At 38.3% G+C, this 27962-nt stretch overlaps 1 protein-coding gene across 1 annotated transcript in view; it reads right to left on the bottom strand.

Annotated features, from left to right (window-relative positions):
* LOC117519815 (protein diaphanous homolog 1-like) overlaps nt 1-27962 on the bottom strand; it is a 307697-nt gene that overhangs the window by 210195 nt on the left and 69540 nt on the right. The window contains exons 3-10 of the mRNA XM_034181058.1: nt 22315-22479; nt 18324-18425; nt 16955-17085; nt 6528-6611; nt 6378-6441; nt 5201-5340; nt 4067-4172; nt 3756-3866 (exon numbers count right to left, since the gene is read on the bottom strand). Of these exons, the coding sequence (XP_034036949.1) occupies nt 3756-3866; nt 4067-4172; nt 5201-5340; nt 6378-6441; nt 6528-6611; nt 16955-17085; nt 18324-18425; nt 22315-22479 (903 nt within the window). The remainder of the gene's footprint in view (nt 1-3755; nt 3867-4066; nt 4173-5200; nt 5341-6377; nt 6442-6527; nt 6612-16954; nt 17086-18323; nt 18426-22314; nt 22480-27962) is intronic.

The raw sequence follows: 27962 nt of genomic DNA, 5'->3' as shown, positions 1-27962 counted from the left end.
GTTATTCTAGGCAAGGCTCTTGTGAGAATTGTAATTCCAATAGTCTATGGCAATAGAAGGAATTTGATCTCTTATATTTAGCAAGCTCTCAGTCTCTTACTCCATCCACACATAGTGCTGTGTATTGTACAATGCCATGTATGCCATGTGACCCTGTAATAGCGAAAAAAGTTCCACTCCACTTTTTTAAATATTGCTTTTTTCTCTGGGCTCTGTTCTCACAACTTACCAATCAAGCCTTCAATGTCTAGTCTGAGGTGGCGGCACTTGAAGTCAGGGTCCGCTCCATTTCGTGAAGAACAATCTGACCAACACACTCATCTATCAACTTGTAGTACTGAGGCCTGGAGGTAGGAGAAAGTGAGAAAATTACAGAGACACGAATTAGGAGATGGGGGGGGGGGGCTAGAGGTAAGGTGTTGAGACAAAAGGATGGAAGGAACTGAACAATTGAGATGGAGTTAAATGTTGGTTGAAAGTGTATTACAACAATGCACATGGAGTTGACAGTTACTGTAAAGACTTTATGTGTGATGATTTCACTACCGCCTGTTTTAACATGAAAAGGTGTGATGTGAACACAAGGTGGGACTGACAGAGCGCAGGAAGGTGCAGTGGTCCAGATCGTGTGAACACAAATAGATTGTCACTTTGTCTTTGTCTGCAACAGAGATTGGCTGTCTGCGTGAGCATGACAGTTTTCTTGTCACAAAGATTGATTGGGTGCAACTGTGTTTGAGTGAGTGAGTGTATGTCCAGCACCTTGAGTCTCATCAAACCACTTTCACACAGACACTCAATTGGGCGGGGGGGGGGGGGGGGGGGGGTCCTCATTAGATGCTGCCAGTGTCACAAACTCAATACTTTATTTATTCTGTCTCTCTTAGTCCTCTCTCCCTTACTCCAATCAGCTATAGTTCAGAGTCCCCATCAAGCTTAATTTTTTTTTTTCGTTGAGCGAGAGAGACATCTAGTGACACTTCTGAAAACCTGTCCAAACTTAAAGATTTGTATTTCATATGCATTTTGATCAATTTTCTAAAGCATGCAGTCTGGTTTTAAAACCATTTAAATGAACCACATGTAACAAGTCCCTTATGAATGAACAGCAGGTATATGGCTATAAAAACGTAACTATTCACATTCTAAAATTAGTTATTTGTGCGATCTTGTGAATTCTGAGGCTCCATCTACAGGTGAAACTGAAAGACAGAAGACCATGAAAACATCCACCTCAATAATGCATATCTTTGAATATTTGGTTTTGTCTTTTCTGCGATGTAAAGCAAGCTTACAATTTTCATCCATGTCCTTCTACAAGTGTGGAAACCAATTTAATGAAAGTAGATTTACACACAGCACCAACCCTGAAGCTCCACTTGGTTTGTTATTATTTTCTCCTCGTCTTGTTTTTGTCATTTTCTTCTGTTGTCCTATCCTACTTATAACCCCTAGAGCTTTGGCAAACACAGGGAGACAAATTAGCATATTTCTGGTGATAAGAGACAATTTCTATTAAAATGGAACTGCACTTGTGTGTATTAATTTCAGAGCTGTGTAAGAGTGTGCTGAAAAACAAACAGCAAACAGTGAACCAGGTTGAGGAGAGGGAGAGGTGGATGAAGAGAGTGAAGCGAAGAAAGCTGTTAAGTGAAAACATTTGTTGACCTTTATACAACTATTCAGGTTGTTCAGGTATTGCAAAACAGTCAACATACATATGCACAAAGCTACATAAGCACTTCACCTGTATTCATAATAATGTGGATATTTGACACAGAATCATCAAAAAGCATGTTTTTGTTTTCATAAACCCAGATATCACTCATTTGAAACTTTTGTAGGCGAGAAGCTTCATAAATAACCTAACAACTATTAAAAAAAATTCCACTGAAGCATGGATATGATGTCCAAACAGGCCTTTAATATTCATCTCATTAGGGTAAGCAACCCATACTTCAGTTAACTGTAAAATCCAAACAGAACAGAGGCGATAAATACTGAAACTACTATATTGTTACATCACAATATTGCACATCAAAATATGACCAAACTCCACTGGGTGACTATGAGTAAGTGTGTGGAAACTACCTGGCCATGTAATCATTACGGACCAGCAGCAGGTGTTGCAGCAGGGACAAAAAGTTGTTTTCAGCCTTTGAGTCTTTTACCGTGTTGACAAGGATCTCAAACACATCCCTCACATCACTAAAGACAACCGTTAAGGGCCACTTTAAACAACAATAAGCAACAAATCTGAATACAAGTTCTAAACACTATTACACAGGACACCAATGGTGATCACAGTAATGGTTATTCAGACCTCAGGATACTCTCTCACTAATATAGTTTTATGTTTTGTAAGGAAACAGGATAACTAAAGATTCACAAAATGACTCACGGTAGTTACTGTGGGAGAAATTGATTTTTTCTGTATAATGTACCACTGAGACACCTGGTGTTGAAAGCTGGAACTATGTGTGCAAAAGCAGTTAACTGCAGCTAAATCAAAATTAAATGTATTGATTCAAAAGAGACTAAACTGGCACACTGTCTACTATTAAAAAAGGTGGTACCAACAGTTACCAAATCCAGGCCAGGTCATAATGGATGTAGGTGCTTTAACTTGGCAGCCAATAACTGCAAGCAATATAAGTATAACTGGACATAGCTCTAGTCTCAGAAGGCCATTGGGACTACGGTTTGATAATAAATGACAACAGCATTCAACATTCATATACAACAAGAAAAACTACAAACGCCAAACACGACATACATTTTCTCTTGCTGTACAGTGTACACCTGCCTTAAGTACCACTACTGCAAACCTCTAAGATGGCTGTTGCAGCATCCAGGTACTATAATGTCTGTATAAGATTCACAATTTTGTCCTTACCACAGGAGGACTGTCATGATGACAGGAGTAATGATGCAGTTTTAGGTGGATATCTGATTCCATTCTTGAGTATTTGTCTAAACCACTTACCAAAAAAAAAAAAAAAAAAAAAAAAGATGCAGGCAAAAACATAACCTCTTTAGTAGAGGTAATAAATACATTGCCTGAATACAGCACCTATATTTCCAGTACAAACAAACCCATAAAAAAATAAATCACAGCAGTTACAGTATAGCTCATGTGTGTAGATTAATGAATCATTAAGTCATCTTTTGAAAAGGTCAAACATAGATATTTCACATTTTTCTGTAGCATTTTAATGAATATACCATTATAAATGAGCCAAAAAGCTGGAAATGTCTGTTTTGTGTGAACACTGAAAATGGTGACAATGTTGATGCTGTGTCATGTTTTTTTAATATGAAAGTACGCTATAAACAACTCCACATTTCTACTGAGTGATTATTTTGTTCAATGAAGGATATTCCATCTCGATTCGGAGTCATCAAGACGTGCTTTGAGCTCCTCAGAGTCATCTTCAGCCTGCTCATCAAACACACTAAGCTGCAACCCTCAGCTCTTCATTTCTATTGTCCTCACCCCCTGCAGAGAGAGGGATAGGCGACAGGCAGAGGGATGAAATGCACAGAGAAGAATGGCAGGAAGAGTGTGACAATCAAACAGCTTGAGTTTGGACACTTGCGGAAGTTTTTCAGGACATATGTTTTGTGACAGCTAGTCAGCAAAACACCAACATTACGTGAGACATCAAGAGCAGGCCTGTGCACGTGTGTTGTTTGTAAAACCTATACCATTTTGAGTGACAGAGAAACAGAGACAACGATAATGTTCTGTGTACCTTCAGCAGATCTCTAAGTCCCAGTCTTAGCAGTTCAGAGCGAATATGAATCCTGAAGTCCAGTTCCTCTCCCCGGCTGATCAATGCGTTGATCAGCTGCATACAGCCACCCTACCAAAAAAACGCATCTGAAAGTCATCCTGACACTTCAAAGTGAATAGCGTGAAAATATCTCTAGTGTAATCTCCTGAATTACTTCAACGAATAATGGGGACTGCAACAAATGGTACCAGCTACCAAACGAAACCGGGTGTCAAACAGAAAACAGCATTTCTAATTGTTCAAGTATGTGTGCACCTTTGTGTGAGTACCTTAAGAGCCACGTTTTGAACACTTATGCCATCCATAAGTGGCTGAAACCGCTCAATGTCTTGTTTCTCTGCCTCCTCTGTGATGGCCTCCAGAACACGCTCATGACTGCAAGTAACAGTCATTTCAAGGAAAAAAAGAAGCAAACACAAAAATACACACAGAAACCTTGGCTGCAAAATATTACGTATGCACAGAATAAGAATGTACATTTTGTTACTTGATTCCCCAGTTGACGGTATAATGAAAACGGATTAGGGTGAGGCAGAAAATGGAAAGTACAACTGATTACAAGACACTATTAAAAGTGATTTTTATTACACAGCATCCTCAAATCCCTAATCAAATTATTATTTTGTTTATTAGACCAACTAATACCTTCTGTTACAGTTGGCTGTGCACAGGCTCGTAGAAGCCAAGAATTTTAGGGAATACTCGCCTATTACTTGGTCATAAAGAAGTCATGGTTTCCTTTAGAGACCAAAATGTACCTTGTACCTGCAAGCGTGGCAGTCTACTAAAGAAGTGGCATAAATTATTCAGGTAAAAGTGTTGAGGAAAGGCGAAAGAATGCTTCATACAAACAACATCATACATGCACTGGCCTTTTTCCAATTTGCTTTATAGCTGACTGTTTCCCTAAGATGACAGGACAACATGAGTTCATGTCAGGTCCTCTAAAAAAATATTTGAAACAGTTTTGTGATACTGAAGCAGTACATTAAGTTGCAGCAACAATATGGGGCTTCAACAGTTCTCTGCATCCTCGCTGATGTCTCACAAAGTCAGATGCGTTACCATGTACTATATTAGGGTTGATCAACTGCCACGTCAATCTTGATTCTGCAAATAGTAACTTACCCTGAGCAAAAAAAGGACTCTTACTCCATACATGAAATGCATCCAAGTTATCAGAGCGCCTGTGTAATTGTCAATGTTTATTTACCTTTGCTAATTAAAATAATGTTGACTTTGTCAGAAAAGTATCTGTTAAAACTTGTTTGCTAATCACTGCCAATGAAACAGCACAATACTAAAGACATCACAGCACTGCAAAACGAAACTGAATTGGCAATTAAAAGTCATGACTTTCACATACAGATATGGATCCATTTGGCTTTATCAGGAATACGTACAGATTTTCAGGATGCTCCAAAATGGAGATGGCAGAAAGCAGCTTGACAGCATCCACCATCATATGAGGAACCCTTGGGTTAATGGCTCTGACCAGAAGAGGAATTCCCTCCTTTGACTCCAGCATGGATTTTAGACCATACTGAAGACAGAGAAATAAGTAACCAAGGAAAAAAAAAAAAAAACAGGTGAGCGAGAGGCTTGCCTGGTGAATTTTATGCAGCATCAAAAACTCGAGTGATCGACTTTGAGGAAAAACAGGCGACATGAATTTTCATTTCATTTCATCAAGCTGTAACTAAAACAAGCTGCAAGTTCATGTGCAAACTTTTTTTTACACTAACCTGGTAAAAGCTACAACTTGTAAAAACTCTGTATCACTACAAAACATGTTAAACGTTTTAACATGATTCATTTTTTAAACTGGTGTGAGAGCACTACACTTCCTTATTTACCTGCTTATAATCTATCATGAAATTGAACACCATAGCAACATTATAATATAACCAATCAATTGACAATGATAACCAGTGAGCATAATTGATATTCCGCTTTCTCAAAGGCCATTTAAGTACTTGGCAATACCATAAAATAATGGAGCATTTGAAAACTATGGCAAATTACAAAGAAACTATGTGGAATGTTTTTTTTTTCTTCTTTTTAATCAAATTACAACAATTTTGAACAATATCAGCATTTTTATTTATAGACCTTTTTTGATTCATTAATATATCTTGAATGCTTTTATTTATTTATTCCAATTGTTGACAGGGGTTGTAAGAGCTTAAAACAACTTATTCTATAATACAGAATGGCACAGCATCACATCAAATTGATACAGTCTTAAAAGTGCATTGTTAAAACATATCAGTGACTATTTAAGACCATTCACTAGCAGAATTCCATGTGGTTGCACAGAATCAGTGGTTTCAAAGAGTGCACTCAACTATGCATCTGCACTCCAGTGGAGAAAAGGACAGAAAACGAAGTCACAATGGCAGTGCCATCAGCGTCATTATTTAAGTATAAATCTGGTAAGAGATAATTATGGCAGTAAATCTTTCATGAAAGTTTCTTCTACATTAGCTAAAACATCAGTCACCTTTCACATCACTGCAATTTGTAGAGGAACAAGAAATGCTGTCTTAATTGAGGGTTTTGTCATGTACATCATCTTACCTTGTTATTCATAAAGGCTTTGAGACAGCGAATGATCTCGTGTTGACATTTCACTCCCATAATTCTAGTTGGCAGAAGAAAAGAAGACAGGTGTTAATACCACATTACTGAAAGATACTTTCATCTAATCTTGCGATTAAAAAGTCTTACGAGTACTCCTCTTTCTCCTCCTGCAGTCTTCTGAGTAGGTTCAACAACAGAGCCAAGCCCTCTCCTCCAAAGTTCTGCACCCAACTGGAAATGACAAGGCCACAACACAAACAGTTAAAATGCTGTTTTTAAAATGTTTAACATTTGTTTAACAATATGTATTTCATTTCCAGGCTAATGTACCAGTTTCTGTTTTGAAAACTTGTTAACATAATAAGTTTTTATGCCTGAAAAGGTGTAGAGTGGTTCTTGCCAAATACAAATTTAAAATATAACCACATTATTTTTAGACAACAAACACTTTCCATTTGCATATTGTAGAAATTCTGAAGCAGAAATAGAAAGGAACTAATTTTGTAGTGAGAAAATGTTTATCAGTGCATGTTACATTATGTATCACACTGACTCTTGATAATTTTACAGCCTCAAATCATGGTCTGTGTCTAAACATTAAGTTGCCCCACAGGAGCTCTATCTTCTCATAATGACAGACAGGTGCTCTAAGACACACACACAGAAGACAGCAAGTGAATGCCAATTACTTTCAGTTTGTGCTGAAACAATATTTGAAACCATGGCCAAGTGGTTAGTGTGCTTGGTTTCAGTGTGGAAGCTTTCCCGGTTCAAATACAATGCCTGCCACATTTGTCCATGCAACGTGGAGTTCCGACAGGAAGGGGATCCAGTGCCAAACCAACCTGTGCCAATTCAACATGCAGATCCACCTTGGATCTGTTGTGGCAACCCCAAATGAAAAAGCAAGGGAGCAGCCGAAGGGACTTAATTACTAGTAGCTTTGTCCAAAACTTTCATCTTAGATATTTTTATTTTTTCTGTTGACACAACTCTTTGATTTGGCTGCTTGACCCATTTTAAAATGAGACAACAGTGTCCTCCTTGCCTGAAATAAAGTAGACACAGTGAGCCAATACAATTGTAATGTGTCCAGCAGAGAGAAATTTTGGCCCCAGTGTTATTTAATTTTTACAGTGCATCCAGTAATTATTCACAGTGCTTCACTTCTTCCACATTTTATGTTACAGTCTTATTCCAAAATGGAGTAACTTCCATTTTCTCCTCAAAATTCTACTCACAACACCCCATAATGACAATATAAAAAGTTTTTTTTTAAACTTTTGCAAATTTATTAAAAATAAAGCACTAAGAAATCACTTGTACATAAGTATTCACACCCTTACCTCTACTTTGTTGATGCACCTTTGGCAGCAACAACACTGAATATGATGCCACAAGTTTGACACACCTATCTTTGGGCAGTCTTGCCCATTCCTCTTTGCAGCACCTCTCAAGCTCCATCTGGATGGATCGGGTGTGTCAGTGCACAGCCATTTTCAGATCTCTCCAAAAATGAAATGTTCAACTGGACTCAGGTGTGGGCTCTGGCTGGGCCACTTAAGGAAATTCACAGAGTTATCCTGAAGCCACTCTGAAGCTACTCCTTTGATGTCTTGGCTGTGTTTAGGGTCATTCACACTCTTGCTTGCCTCTACTGGTGGTTGGCTCTCACTGCGGTATTGTATCACTTCCTGTTCCGGAGCACAGCGGTGTTTTGCTGTATCTGTTAGCTGTTTAATCTGCGCAGTTAGATTGATCGAGATATGTAGATAACGATTTGTTTCCCAGTGTAATCTTCACGTGCCTTAACTAAAGCACTCCTTCTGCTGAATCACCTCTAAATTATTTACACATTATTCACTTTGCGTGTTTTTAGGAATCCGCTAGCTTAGCGCAGCTACTAGCTCTTAGCCGATTTAGCATGGCGGCTTCTCCTGTCTCTCCCGCACTTTTGTGCTCTGGGTGTGAAATGTTTAGTTATTCCTCGGCCTCCTTTAGCAGTAATGGTACTTGTAATAAGTGTAGCTTATTCATAGCTTTGGAGGCCAGGCTGGGCGAATTGGAGACTCGGCTCCGCACCGTGGAAAATTCTACAGCTAGCCAGGCCCCTGTAGTCGGTGCGGACCAAGGTAGCTTAGCAGCCATTAGGTCCCCTCTGGCAGATCCCGAGCAGCTGGGAAAGCAGGCCGACTGGGTGACTGTGAGGAGGAAGCGTAGTTCTAAACAGAAGCCCCGTGTACACCGCCAACCCGTTCACATTTCTAACCGTTTTTTCCCCACTCGACGACACACCCGCCGAGGAACAAACTCTGGTTATTGGCGACTCTGTTTTGAGAAATGTGAAGTTAGCGACACCAGCAACCGTAGTCAATTGTCTTCCGGGGGCCAGAGCAGGCGACATTGAAGGAAATTTGAAACTGCTGGCTAAGGCTAAGCGTAAATTTGGTAAGATTGTAATTCAGGTCGGCAGTAATGACACCCGGTTACGCCAATCGGAGGTCACTAAAATTAACATTGAATCGGTGTATAACTTTGCAAAAACAATGTCGGACTCTGTAGTTTTCTCTGGGCCCCTGCCCAATCGGACCGGGAGTGACATGTTTAGCCACATGTTCTCCTTGAATTGCTGGCTGTCTGAGTGGTGTCCAAAAAATGAGGTGGGCTTCATAGATAATTGGCAAAGCTTCTGGGGAAAACCTGGTCTTGTTAGGAGAGACGGCATCCATCCCACTTTGGATGGAGCAGCTCTCATTTCTAGAAATCTGGACAATTTTCTTAAATCCTCCAAACCGTGACTATCCAGGGTTGGGACCAGGAAGCAGAGTTGTAGTCTTACACACCTCTCTGCAGCTTCTCTCCCCCTGCCATCCCCTCATTACCCCATCCCTGTAGAGACGGTGCCTGCTCCCAGACCACCAATAACCAGCAAAAATCTATTTAAGCATAAAAATTCAAATAGAAAAAATAATACAGCACGTTCAACTGCACCACAGACTAAAACAGTTAAATGTGGTCTATTAAACATTAGGTCTCTCTCTTCTAAGTCCCTGTTGGTAAATGATATAATAATTGATCAACATATTGATTTATTGTGCCTTACAGAAACCTGGTTACAGCAGGATGAATATGTTAGTTTAAATGAGTCAACACCCCCGAGTCACACTAATTGTCAGAATGCTCGTAGCACGGGCCGAGGCGGAGGATTAGCAGCAATCTTCCATTCCAGCTTATTAATTAATCAAAAACCCAGACACAGCTTTAATTCATTTGAAAGCTTGACTCTTAGTCTTGTCCATCCAATTGGAAGTCCCAAAAACCAGTTTTATTTGTTATTATCTATCGTCCACCTGGTCGTTACTGTGAGTTTCTCTGTGAATTTTCAGACCTTTTGTCTGACTTAGTGCTTAGCTCAGATAAGATAATTATAGTGGGCGATTTTAACATCCACACAGATGCTGAGAATGACAGCCTCAACACTGCATTTAATCTATTATTAGACTCTATTGGCTTTGCTCAAAATGTAAATGAGTCCCCCCACCACTTTAATCATATCTTAGATCTTGTTCTGACTTATGGTATGGAAATAGAAGACTTAACAGTATTCCCTGAAAACTCCCTTCTGTCTGATCATTTCTTAATAACATTTACATTTACTCTGATGGACTACCCAGCAGTGGGGAATAAGTTTCACTACACTAGAAGTCTTTCAGAAAGCGCTGTAACTAGGTTTAAGGATATGATTCCTTCTTTATGTTCTCTAATGCCATATACCAACACAGTGCAGAGTAGCTACCTAAACTCTGTAAGTGAGATAGAGTATCTCGTCAATAGTTTTACATCCTCATTGAAGACAACTTTGGATGCTGTAGCTCCTCTGAAAAATAGAGCTTTAAATCAGAAGTGCCTGACTCCGTGGTATAACTCATAAACTCGTAGCTTAAAGCAGATAACCCGTAAGTTGGAGAGGAAATGGCGTCTCACTAATTTAGAAGATCTTCACTTAGCCTGGAAAAAGAGTCTGTTGCTCTATAAAAAAGCCCTCCGTAAAGCTAGGACATCTTTCTACTCATCACTAATTGAAGAAAATAAGAACAACCCCAGGTTTCTTTTCAGCACTGTAGCCAGGCTGACAAAGAGTCAGAGCTCTATTGAGCTGAGTATTCCATTAACTTTAACTAGTAATGACTTCATGACTTTCTTTGCTAACAAAATTTTAACTATTAGAGAAAAAATTACTCATAACCATCCCAAAGACGTATCGTTATCTTTGGCTGCTTTCAGTGATGCCGGTATTTGGTTAGACTCTTTCTCTCCGATTGTCCTGTCTGAGTTATTTTCATTAGTTACTTCATCCAAACCATCAACATGTTTATTAGACCCCATTCCTACCAGGCTGCTCAAGGAAGCCCTACCATTATTTAATGCTTCGATCTTAAATATGATCAATCTATCTTTGTTAGTTGGCTATGTACCACAGGCTTTTAAGGTGGCAGTAATTAAACCATTACTTAAAAAGCCATCACATGACCCAGCTATCTTAGCTAATTATAGGCCAATCTCCAACCTTCCTTTTCTCTCAAAAATTCTTGAAAGGGTAGTTGTAAAACAGCTAACTGATCATCTGCAGAGGAATGGTCTATTTGAAGAGTTTCAGTCAGGTTTTAGAATTCATCATAATACAGAAACAGCATTAGTGAAGGTTACAAATTATCTTCTTATGGCCTCGGACAGTGGACTCATCTCTGTGCTTGTTCTGTTAGACCTCAGTGCTGCTTTTGATACTGTTGACCATAAAATTTTATTACAGAGATTAGAGCATGCCATAGGTATTAAAAGCACTGCGCTGCGGTGGTTTGAATCATATTTGTCTAATAGATTACAATTTGTTCATGTAAATGGGGAATCTTCTTCACAGACTAAAGCTAATTATGGAGTTCCACAAGGTTCTGTGCTAGGACCAATTTTATTCACTTTATACATGCTTCCCTTAGGCAGTATTATTAGACGGTATTGCTTAAATTTTCATTGTTACGCAGATGATACCCAGCTTTATCTATCCATGAAGCCAGAGGACACACACCAATTAGCTAAACTGCAGGATTGTCTTACAGACATAAAGACATGGATGACCTCTAATTTCCTGCTTTTAAACTCAGATAAAACTGAAGTTATTGTACTTGGCCCCACAAATCTTAGAAACATGGTGTCTAACCAGATCCTTACTCTGGATGGCATTACCCTGACCTCTAGTAATACTGTGAGAAATCTTGGAGTCATTTTTGATCAGGATATGTCATTCAAAGCGCATATTAACAAATATGTAGGACTGCTTTTTTGCATTTACGCAATATCTCTAAAATTAGAAAGGTCTTGTCTCAGAGTGATGCTGAAAAACTAATTCATGCATTTATCCCTAAAAAGCCTTCAGTTAATTCAAAATGCTGCAGCTAGAGTACTAACGGGGACTAGAAGGAGAGAGCATATCTCACCCATATTGGCCTCTCTTCATTGGCTTCCTGTTAATTCTAGAATAGAATTTAAAATTCTTCTTCTTACTTATAAGGTTTTGAATAATCAGGTCCCATCTTATCTTAGGGACCTCGTAGTACCATATCACCCCAATAGAGCGCTTCGCTCTCAGACTGCAGACTTACTTGTAGTTCCTAGGGTTTGTAAGAGTAGAATGGGAGGCAGAGCCTTCAGCTTTCAGGCTCCTCTCCTGTGGAACCAGCTCCCAATTCAGATCAGGGAGACAGACACCCTCTCTACTTTTAAGATTAGGCTTAAAACTTTCCTTTTTGCTAAAGCTTATAGTTAGGGCTGGATCAGGTGACCCTGAACCATCCCTTAGTTATGCTGCTATAGACGTAGACTGCTGGGGGGTTCCCATGATGCACTGTTTCTTTCTCTTTTTGCTCTGTATGCACCACTCTGCATTTAATCATTAGTGATCGATCTCTGCTCCCCTCCACAGCATGTCTTTTTCCTGGTTCTCTCCCTCAGCCCCAACCAGTCCCAGCAGAAGACTGCCCCTCCCTGAGCCTGGTTCTGCTGGAGGTTTCTTCCTGTTAAAAGGGAGTTTTTCCTTCCCACTGTAGCCAAGTGCTTGCTCACAGGGGGTCGTTTTGACCGTTGGGGTTTTACATAATTATTGTATGGCCTTGCCTTACAATATAAAGCGCCTTGGGGCAACTGTTTGTTGTGATTTGGCGCTATATAAAAAAAAATTGATTGATTGATTGACTGCCCTGATGAAAGATGAACAGTCACCCCAGTTGAAGGTCAAGAGTGCTCTGGAGCAGGTCTTCATCCAGAACGTCTTTGTATGTTGCTGCATTCATCTTTCACTCAATCCTGACTAGTCTCCCAGTTCCTGCTGCTGAAAAACATCCCCACAGCATGATGCTGCCACCACCATGCTTTACTGGTGCCTGGGTTCATCCAAACAAGATGCCTGAGTTCAATCTTTTTCTCCTCAGACCAGGGAATTTTGTTTCTCATGGTCAGAGTCCTTCAGGTACATTTTGGCAAAGACCAGGGAATTTTGTTTCTCATGGTCAGAGTCCTTCAGGTACATTTTGGCAAACTCTAGGTAGGCTGCCATGTGCCTTTTACTAAGGAGTGGCTTCCGTCTGGCCACTCTACCATACAGGCCTGATTGGTGGATTGATGCAGAGATGGCTGTCCTTCTGGAAGGTTCTCCTCTCTCCATAGAGGAATGCTGGACCTCTGACAGTGTAACCATCAGGTTCTTGGTTACCTAACTGCCTAAGGCCCATCTCCCCCGATCATTCAGTTTAGACGGGCAGCCAGCTCTAGGAAGAGTAGGTAGAGCCGAACATCTTCCATTTACGGATAATGGAGGCCACTGCTGTCATTGGGACCTTCACAGCAGCAGAAATATTTCTGTATCCTTCCCCAGATTTGTGCCTCGAGACAATCCTGTCTCGGAGGTCTACAGACAATTCCTTTAACTGGTTTGTGCTTCCAGTTGCACTGTCAACCGTGAGACCTTATATGTAGACAGGTATGTGACTTTCCAAATCAAGTCCAATCAACTGAATTTACCCCAGGTGAACTCCATCTAAACATCTCAAGGGTGATCAATGGAAATAGGATGCACCTGAGCTCAATTTTGAGCTTCATGGCAAAGGCTGTTAACACGTATGCACAAGTGATTTCTCAGGGATTTTTTTTCTTTTTGAATAAATTTGCAAAAATCTAAAAAAATAAATAAATAAATAAAATTCACATTGTCATTACGTGGTATTGTGTGTAGAATTTTGAGGAAAAGAAAATTAATTTAATCCATTTTGGAATAAGGCTGTAACATAAAATGTGGAAAAGGTGAAGCACTAAATACTTTCTGGATGCACTGTATGCTGATGATCTGTTTATGCAACAGAGAGCCCGTAACACTGGGTGTGTGAGTGTTAAAATGTTGAAGAAAGCATCTTACGTATACAAATGAGCTTGTAATTCTCAGTCTAGGTAGTGAGGGTTTGCAGCAGCTCTTTATTATATGTACTAAATATGGTGTCTAATATGATATGAAATATAACACCAGCAAAAGTGCTATATTAATAAGTAAAACCAAGCAGGACAAATGGCTCAAATTTCCAGCATTCAAATTATCCAACTATAGTCTTGAGGTCGTTAAAAAGGATCAAATCCCTTAGTCATTTTATAACGGATCAAATGAATGATGACATGACCTATACAATGTTGTAAGCTATATTCTCAGGCAAATACTGCATGCAAGTTTAGTCTCTGTTCCACACAAGTGAAAGTGGCTGTTTAAAGCATGTCGCACACCACTGTACACTGCCCATCTGTGGTTAAATTACAAAAAAATCTAGCAGGCAGAGGTTGCAAGTAGCCATTCAATGATGCCATGAGAATCCATCATGGAGTACCCAAAGTGTGGGCGTGCCAATCAGATGTTTTTGTTACTGTAGGAGTGTGCACTTTCAAAGCATTTTTAAGAAACCTAATGCTTAAGTTTATGCAATGCGTGGATGAGTCTGAAAAAAGGGTCATTGCTGCACTTTCAAATCCCCATTGTGAGCTGCGCACACTAGTATTATAGGCTGAGATTGCACTGGTTTAAATGCATGTATTTTAACTGATTTATTAATTTTTGCGATAAGTCTAAGACTCACTTCTTATATTCTGATTGTTTTCAATCTGGCCTATTTTATATGTATATTTGCGGAATGTGAGTTTGATGATAAAAGCTTCAATCATTTTTTTTTAAAGCAGCATATTTCATCCTGAGGATACTAACCTCTACTTTAAGTTACAAACAGCTCTTATGTACTGAACAGTGTAGGCTCAAATAATTACAGACTGAGCCATTAATATATTAATAATTAATTATAAGTAATATGTACAACCTTAATTTCTACCTGCTACATTAAAAAAAAAAAAATAAATAAATAAGCTGAGCAAGAAATCTACTTCCTGCGGAGTACAATTCTCGATACTAGCTACATACAGCTGTTTGAAGACTTGTGACAGTGTGGGGTCTCTGCATGGAGAAGGATGTGGCACAATAGTTGAATAAAAACAGATTTACAGAGATTTATCATCCCTGTAAAGCTGTTTACTTAGTGTGAACAGTGGTGACTTTCAGAATGCTTTGCCCACAGGACAAACTATATAAGACCGCTTTATCTCCATCAAAGTTGGCCTGCTTGGATGATAAACTGCAGGATCACAGCATTCAAGAAGCTTCTATCAATTTGACTCTATCCCTTGCATGCTAAGATGTTGTGCAGCTGCTGCTGACTTTTTATTTATAGTATCTACTTTGAAATCACAAAATATTCCTCAAAGTTTTGTCTATTTCATCACAACTCACAGAGGGCCACAGAAATGAACTTCCTCCAACAATGGGAGTATAAAACTTTGTTTTGAAGAACAGAAGAACTTTTTGTAAGATAAGTATTTCTAGAAAAACGAAGTCCCTGTCTTAACAATATACAACCAGGACTACAACCCCTGGCAAAAATTATGGAATCACCGGCCTCGGAGGATGTTCATTCAGTTGTTTAATTTTGTAGAAAAAGTCTCTGAGGCATGGACTTAATGAGTGACAAACAGTACTCTTCATCAATCTGGCTCCAACTTTCTCTGATTGCTGTTGCCAGATCAGCTTTGCAGGTTGGAGCCTTGTCATGGACCATTTTCTTCAACTTCTAAAGATTTTCAATTGGATTAAGATCCGGACTATTTGCAGGCCATGACATTGACCCTATGTGTCTTTTTGCAAGGAATGTTTTCACAGTTTTTGCTCTATGGCAAGATGCATTAACATCTTGAAAAATGATTTCATCATCCCCAAACATTCTTTCAATTGATGGGATAAGAAAAATGTCCAAAATATCAACGTAAACTTGTGCATTTATTGATGATGTAATGACAGCCATCTCCCCAGTGCCTTTACCTGACATGCAGCCCCGTATCATCAATGACTGTGGAAATTTACATGTTCTCTTCAGGCAGTCATCTTTATAAATCTCATTGGAACGGCACCAAACAAAAGTTCCAGCATCATCACCTTGCCCAATGCAGATTCGACATTCATCACTGAATATGACTTTCATCCAGTCATCCACAGTCCACGATTGCTTTTCCTTAGCCCATTGTAACCTTGTTTTTTTCTGTTTATGTGTTAATGATGGCTTTCGTTTAGCTTTTCTGTATGTAAATCCCATTTCCTTTAGGCAGTTTCTTACAGTTGGGTCACAGACGTTGACTCCAGTTTCCTCCCATTCGTTCCTCATTTGTTTTGTTGTGCATTTTCGATTTTTGAGACATATTGCTTTAAGTTTTCTGTCTTGACGCTTTGATGTCTTCCTTGGTCTACCAGTATGTTTGCCTTTAACAACCTTCCCATGTTGCTTGTATTTGGTCCAGAGTTTAGACACAGCTGACTGTGAACAACCAACATCTTTTGCAACATTGCGTGATGATTTACCTTCTTTTAAGAGTTTGATAATCCTCTCCTTTGTTTCAATTGACATCTCTCGTGTTGGAGCCATGATTCATGTCAGTCCACTTGGTGCAACAGCTCTCCAAGGTGTGATCACTCCTTTTTAGATGCAGACTAACGAGCAGATCTGATTTGATGCAGGTGTTAGTTTTGGGGATGAAAATTTACAGGGTGATTCCTTAATTTATTTCTCAGAATTGAGTGAGTCCATATTTTTTTCCCTCTGCTTGGTCTAAAAAAGTAACAGTTACTGACTGCCACAATTATTTTTCCTGATTTCTTATAGTGTTTCTTAAAGCCAGAAAGTTGCCATTTGAAATGACTTTAGTTTTGTGTCATATCTGTGATCTGCTTTTTTTCTACAAAATTAAACAACTGAATGAACATCCTCCAAGGCCGGTGATTCCATAATTATTGCCAGGGGTTGTATATGTAATGATATCACTTGAACAACAGCAAACAGCTTAAGTTTAAGAAAAAAATTAATTAATTAATCCTCTGGCAATGTTTTATTGTTGATTTAATTCATTTGAACAGAGCCTTGATGTTAGCATATTAATGTTGAGCATTTTACCTCACAGGATTATTATTGAGTGAAACCCGGAGAGATTCCAGACAGCTCAACAACTGTGAGTCTCGATACTCTGACTTTAATTCCTGGATGTACATCATAGGAGATCTGGAGCTCTCCTTCTGGTCTTGTCCCTAATGAACAAACACAGTGGTCAAATATGCATACATTCATACTCTGCATTTACATTTTTCCTTTTGACAGGTTGAAATTGGATGAAATGCTCATGCATGCATAAAAGCCAGTATTGGAAAGATTACCCCATAATAGGGTGATTTCAGAGTCAAATGACATACAGTACTTGCCATCTGTGCTCAGCACCACATAAAATTATACCTGCCGTTTTTCAACTGACATTTACCCAACCATGAGAAAAGCTGCTGGTCAAAAAAATGTCTTTAATATGTTGTCAACACTATAATTCACCAGTGATTACACTTGTATGCATTAAACTTCTTAAACAAAAACAGAATAAATCTCGGCTTGACTTTGTCCTACAGTACCAGTCAGACATTTGGACACACTTTCCCATTCAACTGATTCAATCTTCCCCACTAGCTTGCTTTATTTATTATCTCTGTTTATTGACGCAAATTGGTTTGAAGGAAAAGTTCTCATAGTACCACAGTTTCTATTTATCATCGGCTGATTTAAATCAACTCCAAGAGATATTAAGACTTGGAAATGTTCTTGTATCCATTCCTGGATTTACATTAACCATCACCTACTCGAAATAACATTTTTTTAAACCTCATTACTTCCAGTGCTAACTACCACCGCTAACTGGAATGTGTTACACGCCTGAAATGAAGAATGGATGTATATAAAAAAAAATGACGTTAACAACACAAAACATCACAGATTTTTTTTAACCATCTAAACTTCTTCTGAATTAGGGTTGTTAGAAGATGTTTGGTGTGACCCTGAGCAATATCACTGATATACATATATAGTTATTACATCTTAAACATTAGTAACATGTTATATCTTCCACCAGCTTGATCTCCACCCCCTCCAAATCTCCCCCTGCATTGCTGCACCCTTCCCAGACATACAGCATCACCATACTGTAAATTTCTAGGGAGAGCCACGGTTTTCCTTGAATTGGAAATTCATTTCATCTGACATCACACCAGCAGAGTTGCTACATCTTAAACATTATTGATTTTAGGCTCGTCGTAACAGTAATAAATGTTGGGCCCATATATATATTACATTACGTAACAGCATAGTAGCGTTGTGAACAACTGTATCTGGGCAAATGAATAATTATGGAGATTGTAGCAAATTCAATTTTAACAAATTCTAGAGGGATGTACCCTGTTCATTTTGGGACAACATTCAATAGCTTTTACTTATTTTCAGTACTGACAGCTTTAGAGGTGTGGAGGTATTGGGAAACCATCTCCCGTTTGATTATGATGTCCTTTTCTCTTAGAGGCTGCTGTTTCTCCTCATTTAAGTTCATATCCACCTAGAGAAAAAAAAGTAGAATAAAGAGACAAGTAAAGAATGCATTGTCAAGAACATGTTACAATTAAAAACCTGTAGGCCAAAGCACCCCACACACATACACACACAAATACACACACACACAAAAGGCCATGTCATAATTTGCTCCGCTCTTTTCATAGCACCCCATAATAGTGGCTGCTTCCTATAGGATATAATGTACAACTCAAAATCAGAAAAATCAGAAAATACAAAAAGAGAAAGACATGCATTAATCCAGCTTTTGAGAGACAAGTCACGGGATGGATATGGAAATGTTCATGTATCCATCCCCTGACTTATCTCACAAAAAATGGCTGTAAAACTGATGATTTAGTCCTTACAAATTGCCCCCGTCCCAACATTTTTTTGGAATGTGTGGCAGTTTTTAAATATATGAATGAATGTATATTAACAAATTACATAAAGCTGACCACAGAAAACATAAAATATCTTTTATTCATGCTATCTGCAAAGGCGGTATGTAAAATAGACATCAAAGTAAATGTACGGATCAATGCAGTGTTTTTCTTTTAATGTTTTCCATATCGTCCCATCTTTTTCTTATTGGGGGTTGTAGAAGAAATTGGGAACATCTGAAACAAAAATATCATGTTTTCTCTTTTCCTGGCCTTTCTGGAGTCCAGTTGAAGGAAATCAGTCACAGCAAATGAAATCTTTAATCCTTCCATTTAGTAGCAACTTCTGATCACAAGAGCGTTTTTGTGTGTGTGTGTGTGTGTGTGTGTGTGTGTGTGTGTGTGTGTGTGTGTGTGTGTGTGTGTGTGTGTGTGTGTGTGTGTGTGTGTGTTAACATACATAATCCATATTCCATGAAACTACATGCCTTTGAAAAACTTTAATTATTTCAAACCTCCAAAAATCACCAGGCCAAGCAGAATTACATCCCATAGTGCTACCTTAATTGATAATATATTCAGCAATGATATTGAGAATAACACTGTGAGTGGATTATTAATCAATGACATTAGTGATCATCTACCAGTTTTCATCGTTTATAATAGAAACCATCGGCAGAATCAGCCAGAGGAGAAAATAAAATACAGGCGAGTGCGGACAGAGGAAAACATAAACACACTAAAGAAGGATTTACAGGAGCAAAAGGTATACAGTGAAAGTGATGTTGATAGTGCATATGAAACTTTTTTACAAATATTTACATCATTATATGATAAAAATTGTCCAATTAAACAAGACTACAGAAAACAAAAAATCCAAGCTCGACCATGGATGACGAAAGGGTTACGAAATGCATGTAATAAGAAAAATACACTGTATAGAGAATTCATAAAACTAAAGACTAAAGAGGCAGAAAATAGATATAAGAAATACAAAAATAGATTAACTAATATTATACGGGTATGTAGGAAGGAATATTATAGTAACATATTATATAATAACAAAAACAATATTAAAGGAATATGGGATATATTAAATAGCATTATCAAAAATGGTAATAAAAAACAGAGTTACCCTCAGTATTTCATTGATAATAATGTCAAGAAGGAAAATAAGGATGAGGTAGTCAACGGTTTTAATAATTTTTTTGTAAATATTGGACCAAGCTTGGCAGAAAAAATTCCCGATTCCCAACCTGAGGATTGGGATAATAATCTCATAGAAATAAATCCCTGTTCAATGTTCCTCACAGCAGTGGATGGAAAAGAAATTATAGACATTGTGAATAATTGTAAATATAAAACATCTACCGATTTAAATGAAATTGATATGGTGGTGGTAAAACAGGTCATTGAATGGATTGTAGAACCATTAACATACATCTGTAACTTATCATTTCAAACCGGTAAATTTCCCAATCAAATGAAAATAGCTAAGGTTGTGCCGCTGTATAAGACTGGGGATAGACACCACTTCACAAATTATAGACCTGTTTCTTTGCTTCCACAATTTTCAAAATTATTAGAAAAGTTATTCAATAATAGATTAGACAAATTCATAAATAAACATAAATTACTTACTGATAGTCAATATGGATTCAGAGCACATAGTTCAACATCACTTGCATTAATAGAATCAGTTGAGGAGATTACAAACGCCATAGACCACAAATGACATTCAGTTGGAATATTTATAGACCTTAAAAAGGCTTTTGATACAATCAATCATGATATATTAATCAATAAACTTGAACAGTATGGGATTAGGGGGTTGGTGTTGCACTGGGTGAGAAGCTACTTAAGTAACAGAAAACAGTTTGTGAAGTTGGGGGAATATACATCATCATGCTTGGACAATGCTTGTGGCATCCCACAGGGGTCAGTATTGGGTCCAAAACTGTTTCTAATTTATATAAATGATATTGTCAATGTTTCCAAAATATTAAAATTAGTATTATTTGCAGATGACACAAGCATTTTTTGTTCAGGGGGGGATTTGCAGGACTTACTGAGGAGGATCAGTATAGAAATGGGAAAATTGAAAATATGGTTTCACAGAAACAAATTATCATTAAACGTAAGTAAAACAAAATACATGTTATTTGGCTATTGTAATACAGACATACAGGTTCAGTTACAAGTCGAGGGGGTAGATATTGAAAGGGTACATGAAAATAAGTTTCTGGGGGTGATAATAGATGATAAGATAAACTGGAAGACTCATATAAAACATATACAAAGTAAACTGTCAAGAAGCATTTCAGTTCTAAACAAAGCGAAACATATTCTGGACCACAACTCACTCCGCATTCTTTACTGCTCACTGGTTTTACCATATTTACAGTACTGTGCAGAGGTATGGGGTAATACTTATAAAGGTACAACACAATCACTATCAGTAATGCAGAAAAGAGCTATAAGAATTATTCATAATACTGGCTATAGAGATCATACAAATCCACTATTTTTACAATCCAAATTCTTAAAATTCACAGACTTGGTTCATTTTCAAACAGTACAAATTGTGTATAAAGCAATAAACAATTTACTTCCAGCAAATATTAAAAATATGTTTTTTAACAGATCAGGGGATTACAGTCTGAGGGGGAAATTTAATTTAAAGCATCAGTGGGCACGAACAACATTAAAAGGTTTCTGTATTTCTGTCTGTGGGGTGAGGATGTGGAACAGATTGGGAGTGGGGCTCAAGCAATGTCCAAGCATGAACCAGTTCAAACAGCGGTACAAAAATATGGTTTTTTCTAGGTATAGGGAGGAGGAAGGGTAATGAGGGTTAGGGTGTTTTTGTTTTTTGCTTCGGCTTGTAAATATATAGTATTTTGTATGTAAGTAGGTATGTGTAGGTGTATATTTATGTTTGTGTATATATATGTATATATGTATATGTGTGTATATGTGTATATATGTGTCTGTATATATATATATATATATATATATATATATATATATATATATATTGATATCGGTTTAGGTGTGTAGGAATCTATGTGTATATGTGGCAAAGGGTATTACTGGTTGTGGGGAAGAAGGGGTAGGGATAAATAAGCTGATGCTTCACCCTACCCCTTTTCGGACATGTTGGGTACACAGTAGGAACTTTTTTGTTGTTGTCTTTACTGATCTATCTTGTAATTGTTGTTGTATCAAATGTTCGAAATAAACAGTTTTCATTCATTCATTCAAACCTCAAAGAGTTTTTTCCCTGAATAGATTTCTGTGTTGTATAATAGTACTACAAATTTTTCACCAATTTAAAACATATGAGAAACAAACACAAAAACCACAATAGATGACATTTTTAGCATTACACAAATGTTTTAAAATGTGAATTGTATAGTGATGTACACTATATTTTCTTCAATACATGTTTTTTTGTTCACCTATTGATTTATGTGGATTAATACACGTTGTACATGCTAACAACATTCTCACCAGCATCTGTTCAAATAGTTCCAGGACATAATCATCAGAAAGATCATGAAGCATGGCACTCTGGGCACTGATCTCGTAGCTGGCAGCTGAAGAGTGACGCTGAGCTGGCACATGACCGGGCTTCTCCTTGTCCTTTTTGATCCTCATGCTGGTGAAACGCTCCAGCTAGACCAACAGAATAAAATGCAGGTTAGAGGAAAGAGTTAAGAAAATGGAAAACAGAAACAAACAGTCCATCACACTTCAGGTAAGTGGCGTCACACACAACACCTGGTTTTGTGTACACAGCCATACTGGACAGCAAGCTTCGTGTACATCACAGCATGGCTGATGCTGGATAGTCGGTGGACGGCCAAGCTAATTTATACAATGTAGCTAAAGTGCTCGATCTTGAACATCAGAAGAGGTATTTAGAGAAAATACAGAGAATCAACATGGATTCCTGCAACATTTCGCTCGTGAAGTTCACCAGTTTTATTGATTTTGAGCAGAAGCCAGATGTGCGGTATGCAGACATTTTCAACTACTTTATCAACACTCCATCACCCCACACAGGAGCAGCTCTGGAGGCTTATTAAAGTTTTGATGCCTACAGCGTTTTCACGGCTGGGTGGGTGGATAATGTGGTCATCAGTCGTGTTACTGATGACATCTCGGTAATAAAAGCCAGAGTAGGAAAACTCACCTAAACCGTCATCGAATAAACCAGATACTCGCACTCACTGGCCAAACATTCCAATGCTTTTGTATGGTTTTCCATATAATAAACCATCATATATAATGGATTTTCGCTCACATCAAACAAAACAACCTGTCTGTTTGCAATGCATTTCCATTAAAAAAACCCTCGCATATACCGGACAGAGCAGTCTGGACGTGCCAAGTAATAAAGGTACAAAGTTAAATTTCAGCACTGACACTATACGTACAATTCAAGGAAAGTGGATACCATATTTCCTTTATTAAAAGACAGGCTGTTAATTACCGTTTCACTCCTTTATCTCCCATCATATTTTAAAGGTTTTTGCAGTGCACACACTGATTACATTTCGATCATGGATCCAATATGTTTGGCAGACATATCCACAAATATGAACATGGACTCAAAAAACTACAAAGTTGCTCAAATGACCGGCAGTTCATGGAGGAAGCTGTACACTTTACCTCTGGTTTGGAGGTTGATTGATAGTAGAAAGAGCTCATTGAGGGACAAATTAAAAAATTGCATAAAGATGCGACGGCGAACTTTAAAACAGTCACTTTTCACATGCTCTTTATCAGCAAGAAAACAATTTTAAAAAAAAGTACCCCAGAGCCCTTCTTTTAACGGCCTGTGCAATCGTATGCACAGCAATGAAACATCATGTTGGTATCATTTGTGTAGACAGTCATAAATAAAGCAAAAGAGCACATTCATGCAATGTGGAAGTTGTCGTCCAGTATGGCTGCGTGACCACCTATCATGTAATCCATGGCTTCACCTGCACACCATCTATAAATGAGGTAGCAATTCCTAAACAACACATCTCTTAGATGGATCTGCCATAAACTTAATCTGTCATCACTCAAAAACATTTCAGCATCCATTATGCAATTTTCTACAACAGAATAAACAGACAGACCATCCACACAAAAAAGTCAATACACACTTAAATCTGACAACCACCAAGACTGACTTTCAGAGTCATTCTGTTTCCTGGGATTTGAATGGCCTAGTCATTACTAGTCAATATGTGCACTCATTGCTGACATCATTTATAGCAAAATGAGAAACTGTAAAAAAATATTTACTTTGAGGCACTTTCAAAGCAAATACCCATGTTTCAAGCAATAGAGATTTATATTTTCTTTCAAGTGTTTCTGATCCCTCCACCTATCGCAATCAGCCACACTGTAACAGCAATGGGGCAATGTGAAATGACTTGAATTTTTGTTGGACTTCTGCTATTGATGTGTGTTGCATCAATTAGAGCAACAGTTTCGTTCATTCATTCATTCAGGTTAATTTACATTTTAGATTTACATTTTACAGCTACATTTTAGAGTAGCTTTAGTAATACCTAATCATATTCCTGCACACACCTGCCAAACTTGCTTTTGGCTGTGTGAGCAAGATGATTTGCAGTGGAACTTCACTAGAAGAATATATCAGATCTTCCTCCAATTAACTCTGCTTTGTTCTTCTACATTGCCAACTATCCCAGAGCCATCGCCAACACCACTTTGTCAACAGTAATATTTGTTCACAAACATCATTTACAGTTCTGTGCAGTGTTACACTCTCCATGATGGGTCGGTTGTCTGCCTGGGTGGCTGCCATCCAGGACCCAAGGTAGTTCCATGGTGTCATGGTTGTGGCAAGACACACATGGCACCAGGGCATGCTCCCAGACTTGACTTGTAGTATTACAAGTATCAGTTGCAAACACTAGAAGGCAAAGTGACTCTAAAAATAATACATTTTATTTCAGGGTGTCTTTCAAGAAACTCAAGGTCACCTTACAATACATAATTTAAAACATACATTAAAATAGCAGTAATAAAATCAAAACACATTACAAGAAATACAGAACTGTACAGAGGATTAGAGAGAGTATGTATTACGAAAAAGATGTGTTTTGAGTCCAGATTTAAACAGAGGAAGTGAGTTAGTGTTGTGAAGGTCAGGAGGGAGTGAGTTCCAAAGCTGGGGAGCAGAGCATCTAAATGCTCTGCTCCCCATTGTAAAAAGGCAGACAGATAAAACGGTGAGATGGATGGAAGAGGAAGATTGGAGTGAGTGGGCAGGTATACCAAGGTGAATTAATCCTCTTCAGACATTTTACACACTTCATGTCTTGACAGTAGCAAGGCTCCCATTTTGACTTAAATGGGAATTGGTCGGTAATTCATGCAGATACAGTTTGTCCACAGTAGGTTCTGTGATGAATGATATGTGCACAACTTAAACAATCGGTCTTATCAGACAGTTTCACCGTGCAGCAAAGTACAGAAGAGTTGGGAGGAAGAGGATTAAGTCAGACAGTAAGGAGGAGGGGCAAGACTGTGAATGATTTTGAATGTTAGGAGCAGTATTTTGTAGTGTATGCGGTGTGGGAAGCTAGTTGAACTGCTGCAGTCCAGCTGTGATGTGGTGAGTAAAGGGGGTCCTTGTAATAATGCGTGCTGTGGAGTTTTGAACTAGCTATATTTTATGGAGAGATGTGTGGGGAAGGCCAAATAAAAGGCAATTGCAGTAGTCAAGCCGTGAAGTGACGAGACTGAACCAGGATAGCAGCAGTATGAGGCTTGAGAGAGGGGCAAAGGCAGCTGATGTTGCGGAGGTGGAAGTAAGCCAAGCGGGTTGTTATTGATGCGAAATGTGAAAGAGAGTGTGCTGTCAAGGATGACACCCAGATGCTTAACCTGGGGGAGGGCAGGATAGAGGAGTTATCAACAGATACTGTAAAGCTAGGGGCTTTGGTTACAGTGGATTTGGTGGGTTCTGTGTCCTGCTTCCAGTCTGAAGTAGAAGAAAATGAATTTAGCTGTCAAGTCTAAAGTAAATACTACTGCCAAAACATGCTTTCTTTCATCTGCCTCTCTTTTATGATGTCACATTTAAAGTACAAGGACACCTTTTCAAAAACATTTAACTTGAGATTTTATCACCTGGACTTAATTCCATAAAGATTCAGAGTACTGTACCACAATTTTGTTGTCTTCACTCCTGTGTGCACTGTGCATTATGATAGCCACTAGTTTTAATTGCTAGAGTAGGACATTGTAATTGTCAGGCTACTTTATACAGTAGTGTTCAGAATAATAGTAGTGCTATGTGACTAAAAAGATTAATCCAGGTTTTGAGTATATTTCTTATTGTTACATGGGAAACAAGGTATCAGTAGATCCGGTAGATTCTCACAAATCCAACAAGACCAAGCATTCATGATATGCACACTGTTAAGGCTATGAAATTGGGCTATTACTAAAAAAAAAAAAAAAGTAGAAAAGGGGGTTTTCACAATAATAGCAGTATCTGCTGTTGACGCTACAAACTCAAAGCTATTATGTTCAAACTGCTTTTTTAGCAATCCTGTAAATCACTAAACTAGTATTTAGTTGTATAACCACAGTTTTGCATGATTTCTTCACATCTGCGAGGAATTAATTTTGTTGGTTTGGAACCAAGATTTTGCTCATTTACTAGTGTGCTTGGGGTCATTGTCTTGTTGAAACACCCATTTCAAGGGCATGTCCTCTTCAGCATAAGGCAACATGACCTCTTCAAGTATTTTGACATATCCAAACTGATCCATGATACCTGGTATGCGATATATAGGCCCAACACCATAGTAGGAGAAACATGCCCATATCATGATGCTTGCACCACCATGCTTCACTGTCTTCACAGTGAACTGTGGCTTGAATTCAGAGTTTGGGGGTCATCTCACAAACTGTCTGCAGCCCTTGGACCCAAAAAGAACAATTTTACTCTCATCAGTCCACAAAATATTCCTCCATTTCTCTTTAGGCCAGTTGATGTGTTCTTTGGCAAATTGTAACCTCTTCTGCACATGTCTTTTATTTAACAGAGGGACTTTGCGGGGGATTCTTGCAAATAAATTAGCTTCACACAGGTGTCTTCTAACTGTCACAGCAGTTACAGGTAACTCCAGACTGTCTTTGATCATCTTGGAGCTGATCAATGCGTGAGCCTTTGCCATTCTGGTTATTCTTCTATCCATTTTGATGGTTGTTTTCTGTTTTCTTCCACACGTCTCTGGTTTTTTTGTCCATTTTAAAGCATTGGAGATCATTGTAGATGAACAGCCTATAATTTTTTGCACCTGCGTATAAGTTTTCCCCTCTCCAATCAACTTTTTAATCAAACTACGCTGTTCTTCTGAACAATGTCTTGAACGTCCCATTTTCCTCAGGCTTTCAAAGAGAAAAGCATGTTCAACAGGTGCTGGCTTCATCCTTAAATAGGGGACACCTGATTCATACCTGTTTGTTCCACAAAACTGACAAACTCACTGACTGAATGCCACACTACTATTAGTGTGAACACCCCCTTTTCTACTTTTTTTTTTTTTTACTAATAGCCCAATTTCATAGCCTTAAGAGTGTGCATATCATGAATGCTTGGACTTGTTGGATTTGTGAGACTCTATCGAATCTACTGGTACCTTGTTTCCCATGTGACAACAAGAAATATACTCAAAACCTGTAGTCACATAGCACTACTATTATTCTGAACACTACTGTAAAATAAAAAACTTTTAGTGGTGTCATGAATTGCACAACACCTTTCCACATGCGAGTTGTTTACGTAATAGTATAAAATACAGATTCATTGTCATGGTGAATTGTTTCTAAAGTAATACCAGCATAAATCTCAATCTAGAGTAGTGACACTAAAGCAGTTATGAGCAGAGGAACTGCACACTCATGTGAACGGAGCAGATAGTATTTGCTATTTTCAACTCCATTTGACGCAGCCTGCTGCGTGATGCATATCAGGTTCAAAGCACGGAAATATTTATTACAAAATATCAGGTGTTGAGAATGGAATGTGTGTACTGATATGATTCAGATCAGCAAGTGTGTGTTATGTCTTCTCCATGCCATCCTGTGCTGAAGGCTAGACGTAAGCTCCCCTTTTA

This window comes from Thalassophryne amazonica, chromosome 11 (genome assembly GCF_902500255.1).
Source record: "Thalassophryne amazonica chromosome 11, fThaAma1.1, whole genome shotgun sequence".
Classification (NCBI taxonomy): domain Eukaryota; kingdom Metazoa; phylum Chordata; class Actinopteri; order Batrachoidiformes; family Batrachoididae; genus Thalassophryne; species Thalassophryne amazonica.
The sequence above is the reverse complement of the archived record's forward strand: the minus strand, read 5'-3'. Positions and strand labels throughout refer to the sequence as shown.